The following is a 9,155-nucleotide window of genomic DNA, read 5'->3' on the forward strand; positions in this document are numbered from 1 at the left end:
GTGCTAATCCCAATTCTTCCTGAGCAATGTCTTTAAGCAATGTCATTTCATTATTTTCTTGCAGGTCATCCTTAGGACCTCAGAATATCCCTCTTCAAACATAAGGAAGAAAACTTTTAAAGTCAGTGGACCAATAAACGGTTCCTGTTTTCCACATGTCTCAAAGGGTGGAGCTGCCAGACCACTCGGAGAAGAAGGAAGTGAAAAGATGTTAAATACCAGGACCAGCTCAGCCTGGTCAGCCTGGAGGTCTGGCTTCTCAGTCAACATGAAGGCTGTGCTTATTCTGGGGCTTCTCCTCCTTTCTGTCGCTGTCCAAGGCAAGATCTTTGAGAGGTGTGAGCTTGCCAGAACTCTGAAAAGACTTGGATTGGATGGCTTTAAGGGAATCAGCCTGGCAAACTGTAAGTTAACTCTTCTTCATCCTTCCAAATAGTTAGCCAGCTGTGGGACAGATACTCATAGAGGGTGAAGAATAAGAAAGGGACTTTGAGTGAATGGACTTTTTTATTCCTTTGATGGTTTGTACACTTACAATGGTTAAAAACATCAACTTGTTCCTTCAGAATCAGATGTACCAGGTGAAGGATTGAGGCATAGGAGGACCAAATTCTATACCGTTCTAAGCATGCCAGGACCCGTTGTACTCTTCTAGTGCCACTAAATTTGCCAGCTGGCAGATGTAGGCTGACTCAAAGATTCATTTGTGCACCGAGGATATGTCTATCAAGCCCTTGGTGTTGGACTCCAGCCATTTCCAGTTTGGAACTTGGGTTCTGCAAGCCTGAGTAATGTAGTATTTTTTTCATTTGTAATCCCCCTACCATGATGTTGGGTTTTTAACAGCAAAGTTTTTAAAAAATTACATTGAATTCTTAAAACAGGGACAGTAGGAACCTATTTCCCCTCAATCAATATCTATATAAGGATTCCTGAAATGCAGCATGAAATGACATTTTATTATTCTTACTCTAGTTGATTATTTTTCATTTTCTTCCACAGAATTCAAGATGTGCCCCAAGTAAAAGTTACTTTATATTTTAGTCCATATCTGTCAATGTAATCACTGAATTTTTCAGATTGAATTCAAACATTTCCCCTCCATAACTATTTTTGAATGAATGAGCAAATGGCTACATGGGCGGATGGATGACACAGTCTTTCCTATTCTATGACTCCCGTTGTCTGGATTCTAATTTGATATCCAAATTCACCTTTAGGTATCATAAGAAATTTTCTTTCTCCCAGAAAATCCTTATTTTTCCTAATAAAAAGCATTAGCATATGCATCTGCTGCTAATTACCAAACCCACTCAACAACTCTGTTGATTTTCCTATTCTAGGCTGAATCTTACCTGAGGAATGGGAGCAGAGGAAGGGTAATAGCAATGGAAGAAACAGCTATTTTAATATTTTTAAAAATATGTTACCTTGTTTCATTAGTATTACCAAATGATTTGCTAACAAAAGAATTCTCTTAAGGGCCCTTTAACACCAAAGTGTTAAAATATTTTACAAGTAAAATACATCTTTATAAAGTCGTTAGTAAAATAGAATTAGTTAAATAGAACTATATAATTATGCTATGAACTATAAGTCATATGGTGTTGCTGTTTATTACTTAAGATACGTTTTTTTCAGGGGTGTGTTTGGCCAAATGGGAAAGCAGTTATAACACACGAGCTACAAACTACAATCCTGGAAGCCGAAGCACTGATTATGGGATATTTCAAATCAATAGCCGCTACTGGTGTAATGATGGCAAAACCCCAAGAGCATTTAACGGCTGTCAAATACGCTGCAGCGGTAAGACAAGATAATGTTGAGTGATGGCACAGGATCCATCTGGTTATACTTACAAGAATAGAGATTCAATACAAATGAAAAGGCCTTGAAGGGTTCATCAGGGACCTAGAAAAACTCCATCTTAACTTCTAGAAACTCTTTATTATTCTCATAATTCCTTAAGGAAGAAATTAAAGAGCTGGTATCATAAAAGGTTGCTGTTTTCTAATATACAAAAGCTTCGGAATGACATCACTTTATTATAACTGGACTTGTTGATACTTTGTAAAGAACAATGCCAATTGGACATATGTACACTACCAAATGTAAAATAGATCGCTAGTGGGAAGCAGCCACATAGCACAGGGAGATCAACTTTGTGCTTTGTGACCACCTAGAGGGTTGGGATGGGGAGGGTGGCAGGGAGACGCAAGAGGGAGGGGATATGGGGATATATGTATATGCATAGCTGATTTACTTTGTTATAGAGCAGAAACTAACACACCATTGTAAAGCAATTATACTCCAGTAAAGGTGTTAAAAAATAAATAAATAAAATAAAATTTTTAAAAAAGGAAAAGAAAAGAACAATGCCATTCCTCCTACTTACCTTGTTTGGGGAGGTTTAGGGATAATTTGGTGTGTGGTCTTTTTTTTTTTTTTTTTTTTTTCATCTACCCTCCTTTATTGGAAAATGAAAGGATTAGTAGTTAACCAAAGAGGAGGAATATGTGTGGTCCTTTTTAAAAAATTGCTTTTGCTTTTTATTTATTATGAAATGTTTTAAATATATGGAAAATTAGAAACTTTAGTATGTTAGTATAATAAACATCAATATGCTCATCATGTACTTTAGAACAGTAAAACATTTTGTCATATTTACTTCTTTTATGTATATATTATATATATATATACATATATTTTTTTTTTGCTGAGTGATTTTAAAGTGAATTAGAAACACTATGACATTTCATTTCTAAATTCTTTAGTTTGTATCTCTAAAAAATATAGTTCCTATATAAACATTGTTATTCTAACAATTTACGGATTTGTTTAATTGGGGTGAAACAAATATTCTATTCAGTTCCTTTTAAAAGAGAGATAACATGTGGAATCTTTAGTACGTAAAATATTGGAGAAGTATTACAAAATTGATATTGTTAAATTTTTAAATATTGAAAGAGAAGATTCGTCTTAGAATATGCTTTTGTATCCAGTTAATTTATTTTAAAAAAATTCTGTATTATATAATAATCTGTGGTCATTGAATAAAAATTCTTACTACCCAGAAATGTATGACCACTGGAAACTTTGGGTATACATATATTCTTTGAGGATATGTATCACTTACATATATGAATGTAAAGCTATGTTACACACATATGATGTACACACATACAAACATGTAAGCAATGTGTGTTTCAACAAAAATGAAATTGTACTATATTTACTGCTTTACAATTTGCTCTTTATTACACAAAATTACTTTTGTCAACAAATACCAATCTATATTATTTTTTAAAGATGAATAGAATTCCACTTTATAAATATTCTATAATTTATCAATCCAACTCTTAATGTTAAGCACTTAGGCTGTTTCCATTTTCCCCTATTATTAATTGCTACCTTGTACATACATCTTTGGGTACATCTCTTATTATTTCTTTAGGGTGAATTTCCAGTAGTAGAATTGCTGAGCAAAAAAGTGCTAGACCGGTTTCTGCTTGTTGGTTTGTTTCTGTTTTGTTTTATTTTTTACAGTGCCTAGTAAAAAGAGAACCTTCTATCATATTACTTAATAATTCCAGAGCTTCCTATGACTTTGGTAAATGAGAAACAGAATGCTTTATTTCATGCCAAATGGGATGGAATGAAGAAAGAGTTTTCCCCCAACATTCACAGATACATGGACTCTTAAAAAATAATTTTAGTTGTTCTTTTCTCAGCCTAAGACAATGAAGCTGGCTGAACCTAAACTTAAAATGGAATTTCTATGAGCGTTGTTTCCATTTCTCACCAATTCTCTTTCAGTGTTGCTGAAAGATGACATCACTGAAGCTGTACGATGTGCAAAGAGGGTTGTCCAAGATCCACAAGGCATTAAAGCATGGTATGCTTTTTTTTTTCCTTCCAGTTTTATTGAGATGTAATTGACATACAGCACTGTATAAGTTTAAGGTGTACAGCATAATGATTTGACTTACATACATCATGAAATGATGATCACAGTAAGTTTAGTGAACATCCATTATCTCATATGGATACAAAATTAAAGAAATAGAAGAAAAAATTTGTGTGTGTGATGCAAAGTCTCAGGATTTATTCTCTCAACAACTTTCGTATATAACATATAGCAGTGTTAATTATATATATCATGTTGTACATTATATCTTTAGTACTTATCACTGGAAGTTTGTAGTACCTTTGACTGCCTTCATCCAATCCCCTCCCCTCACACCACCCACAACCTCCACCTCTGGTAACCACAAATCCAGCCTCTTTTTCTATGAGTTTGTTTGTATGTTCGTTTCTCTGTGTTGGCAGTATAATGGACCTACAACACTATGTTAGTTCCTGTTACAGAGCATGCTATGTGTTAATCGTTAAAGGGGAGAGCTGTTTTACCCTACTGTTATGAGAGAAGTGAGGGAATATTTCCGAAGACCAACGTATGCTACTGAGAACTGAAAATTGCAGCTTTAGATATATGCTAAACAATGTATCACATAGAAACCATCTACGTTAACTGATTCAGAATCTTATTCTTTTTTTTAAATTTATTTGTTTATTTATTTATGGCTATGTTGTGTCTTCGTTTCTGTGGGAGGGCTTTCTCCAGTTGCGGCAAGCGGGGGCCACTCCTCATCGCGGTGCGCGGGCCTCTCACCGTCGCGGCCTCTCCCATTGCGGAGCAGAGGCTCCAGACGCGCAGGCCCAGCAGTCGTGGCCCACGGGCCCAGCCGCTCCGCGGCACGCGGGATCCTCCCAGACCAGGGCTCGAACCCGCGTCCCCTGCACCGGCAGGCAGACTCTCAACGACTGCGCCACCAGGGAAGCCCCAGAATCTTATTCTTTTACTCCTCAATTTTTTTTAGGGGATTTCTAGAGTTTTTTTCTTTTTAAAAATATTTATTTATTTATTTATTATTTTTGGCTGCGTCGGGTCCTCGTGGCAGCTCGCGGGCTCTTCGTTGCCGTGCGCGGACTTCCCTCTAGCTTTGGCGCACCGGCTTCAGAGCACACGGGCTCTCTAGCTGTGGCGCTCGGGCTCAGTAGTTGTGCCACGCGGCCTTAGTTGCCCCGCGGCATGCGGGATCTTACTTCCCTGACCGGGGTTCTAACCCGCGTCCCGTGCATTAGAAGGCGGATTCTCAACCACTGTACCACTAGGGAAGTCCCAATTTCTACAGCTTTAAAGATTTTCCGCACTCTACGAACTCCTTGGCATATCTTGAAATTATTTTTGTAATTAAGTAAATGTGGAATGTACTTTGCAGTTGTGGACTACACGGGACTCAACATTCTTCTTCAGCATTCTGTGCTCTAGTGAAGGCTTGGGGGGAGACAGGAAGTACTTGGTATACATATCTCCATTTAATACTTGGATTGATCTGTAGCCTGTATTTCAGTATTGATAAACTATTTTGTTCCCCCAAAGGATTTGAAGTATGTGTATTACAACAAAGGTATGTTTTAAACTTATTACCATTTGTTTCATCTTTCTCTGCAGGGTGGCATGGAGAAATCATTGTCAAAACCAAGATCTCAGGAGTTATGTTCAGGGTTGCAGAGTGTAACTGTGGAGTTTTCTTTCTTCAGCTCATTGTCTCTTTTTCACATTAAGGAAGTAATAGTTGAGCGAAAGGTCATACTACCATTCTTTCAAACAAATAATGTTTTTACAGAAGCAGGAGCATATGGTCTTTCTTCTAAGAGGCTTAATGTTTACCTCATGTGTTTACTGTTTGATACTAGGCCTACAATATTTTTCGGTTTGCTAATAGAACTAATGCTGGTGAATATTTGTCTAAAATCTTAATTATCAAATATATGTCCAGTACATTCAGTTCTTAATCAAATAACCCAGACTTAATCTTGAATGATGTAAGTACTCCCCAATATGCAATAAAAATATAACCAAAGAATGTGTTTAAACAAATTGATCTTAGGCAAAATCCCACTTGTGTAGGCATGTGACACCTTCATCTGTTCTGTCATCTCCAAAAACAGTAAAAGATAACCACTCTTTGTTGGGCAATATAAAATTTTAAAAAGAGCAGAATGCCAAGTGGCTAAAATAAAAACAGCCTGAATTAAGAATTTTGTTTCCATAAAGTGTGACCTTTGATTTAAATGTTTTCTTAGAAATGTTGCATTTACACAGCTTTAAAAATAAACTCACAATTTATATATCAATCTATCTTATCCCTTTTAAAGAACTCATTTATGCATCTTGCTGATCATGACGGACTATAAAGAGGGATTAGATGACCTGTTGCTTTTCCTTAATTTTATTAAGTTAGATTCATGCATTATGACAAATTCAGAGGCAGATGAGTTTTCAAGTATTGAAATAATTGCTAATTAACCACAGGTGTGAAATTCGGCGTGCTGTAAAAAATACAAACATTTTCATTAAAAGCTTTACAATTCATACCTGGCTCTTTGTTTAGAGCCGTTTAGTATCTCTGAAGAAATACATATGTATATATTTGGAAAAAAATGATCTGACACTTAGTATTTCCTACATCCTCACCTGTACCGAAACAGCTGCATATTGCTGGAAAAATCCAAAAACATGCTAACAGATGTCACTTTATTTTTTTTATTTTTTATTTTTTTGACCGTGCCACACGGCTTGTGGGATCTTAGTTCCCCGACCAGGGATTGAACCCGCGCGCTCGGCAGTGAAAGTGCGGAGTCTTAACCACTGGACCGTCAGGGAATTCCCCTCACTTTAAACTCATAACCACAAATCTCAAATGGCCTTCAAGTCTGCCTGGTCATCTTAGTCACTTCTCTGCAATCCTTCTGTGTCGGTGTCCCCACTCTCCAAAATGACTATCACTATTTACTTCTCTCATTTCAAAGTCCCAGCACACATGCCCAACCACTGGCCTTCCACACTCTCTGTTGTCAGTAGAGGACCTGGCCTCATATTACACTGAGAATAGACACAACCTTAGACAAAATTCTCCCCCTCCTCACCACCATTAACAGAGGTCACATCTTTCCCTGGGCCCATCGTCTCTCCCTTCCCCTTTTTTACTAGGATGAAGGGCCTCTGCTCCTGCCAATGGCAGTGTCTCCACATGCAATCATCATCGAAGCCCTCTCACTACTCCAATTTAGGCTGTTTCCTGCATCCTGAGTTTCTCCCTCTTTGCTGGATCACCCCCGTCACTGTACAAACTGCCCTGGTAACCTTCCATCTTACAAAGAACTCTCTGTATTCTCTACATAACCCTCCAACTACAACATCATTCTCTGCTTCCTTTTACAGCAGCACTTGTGGGATGAAATATCTATATTTACCAACTCCACGTCCTCACCTCCCTTTCTCTTTTCAACTCTTCTTCATCTGACTGCTATCCTCACTTAGCTGAAAACTGCTCCAACATGACTCCTTCCATGATGCCTTGGGGCCAGTTCTAGTGATCACTTGTTTTCTGTTCATCTTACTTGATCTCTCAGCAGCATTTGTCATACTTCTGGTTTCTTCCTCAGCTTCTTCTCATTTACATCCTGCCTCATTGATGCCTCCTTCTCAGTCCTTCTTGGCTGGCTGTTTCTCTGCTGTTTGATTTTTAACTGTGGGAGTGCCCCGGGCTCAAGCCTATAACCATTTGATAGACATGTTTTACTTACTCATTTATTTGTCTCTTCTTGCTGAATTATACCTTTCAAAAGAATAAGAGTTTTTCCCACTTTTTAAAGACATTGACATAATCTCAATCTTTCCCAAAATTTGCAAGTAAAGTACAGCCTTTTATGTTTTCTGAACAGTTTGAGAATACACTGCCAACATGGTGCCCAGTGGCTCTGAATCCTTCTGTGTGTAATTCCTACATACCCTCAAAACATCATCCAAATCAGGAGGTTAACACTGACTAATTAGGACCACCTAATCATCAGATCCTATTCAATTTCATCAACTGTCCCCATAGGTCCTTCTTAATTAAAAGGTATAATTCAGAATCATGTGTTATATTTGGTTGTTAATGTTTTTCAGTTTCCTTCAATCTAGATCACTTCTTCACTTTTTTTCTTGACTTTGCTGACTTTAACCCTTTTGAAGACCACAAACCAGCTATGTTGTAAAATGACCTAAGATTTTTCTGATATTCTCTTGATTAGATTAGGTTATGCATCTCTGGCAGGGATACTGCAGAAGTGATTGTGCTCTTCTCGTTGGATCCTTTCAGGTGACATGCAGTTTTTAAATATTCTGTTACTGATGGTGTTCACATTCATCATTTGAATAAGGTGATGTCTGCAAGTCACCTCCACTGTGAAGTATTTGGGAGAGGGTAAGGTACTTTGAGAAATTTTGTTCCTCATCAAAATGTCAATGTATGCATTTACTTATTATATCAGTATGGACCCCTGGCTTCCTACTTTATTCAAATTATAATGAGTCATAATCCATTACTATCATTTATTTTGATGTTCACATTGTCCCTGATTTGGCCACTAGAGCCTCTGCAAGCTAGTTTCTGTGTCATTTTGACATGTCCCCATCATTCTTTGTGCACTTTTTTGTTTTCTGGCATAAGATATTCTAAGGCTCACCTTGTTCTTTTCCTGCTTCAGCCTGGAATCAGCCATTTCTCCAAAGAGCCCTTATTCCTCATAGTGGATAACGGTATTTAAAAAACAAGCTCTGGTCACTAGAGTGTCATTGTTCCCAGGCCCCATCAATGGCCAGGGCTAGAGGATATGTGTATTGACATAATATTTATCTATTTAAATTGAATTCGTATAATACATCCAATTCCAATCCCACACCACAAGGTTAATTCTAGTTTTTTCCTTTTTCATGTTGGTAACTCCCTTCTATGACAGTGAGAAACCTGGCACCCATTGTCCTTCATATCCTGAAAACATATCCTTAGCACATGCATATATTTGATCAATTTGCCTGTATGTAACCAATCTCCAAACACTGCCACACCATGGAATAGATGCTCGGCACTCAGGCTTTGATACCCCTCATTGGGCCACCCCTACTTCCACATCTGGACACCTTCTTTACTGTGTTACATGTGTTACTCTGACACACCATGCTGGGCCACTGTCCTTACAGGAAGAAGGGCAGAAATGTTTTACTCTTGTTTACACCCATATTCCAAACACCTAGAACAGTGCCT

At 37.7% G+C, this 9,155-nt stretch overlaps 1 protein-coding gene across 1 annotated transcript; it reads left to right on the forward strand.

Annotated features, from left to right (window-relative positions):
- Positions 1 to 257: 257 nt before the first annotated feature.
- Positions 258 to 5,797, forward strand: LYZ (lysozyme). The gene is made up of 4 exons (XM_068560264.1): positions 258 to 404; positions 1,642 to 1,806; positions 3,817 to 3,895; positions 5,516 to 5,797. The coding sequence occupies exons 1-4, from the start codon at positions 269 to 271 to the stop codon at positions 5,580 to 5,582; spliced, it is 447 nt and encodes a 148-aa protein (XP_068416365.1). The 5' UTR covers positions 258 to 268; the 3' UTR covers positions 5,583 to 5,797.
- Positions 5,798 to 9,155: the final 3,358 nt, after the last annotated feature.

The sequence above is a fragment of the Eschrichtius robustus genome, chromosome 13 (genome assembly GCF_028021215.1).
Source record: "Eschrichtius robustus isolate mEscRob2 chromosome 13, mEscRob2.pri, whole genome shotgun sequence".
Lineage (NCBI taxonomy): Eukaryota > Metazoa > Chordata > Mammalia > Artiodactyla > Eschrichtiidae > Eschrichtius > Eschrichtius robustus.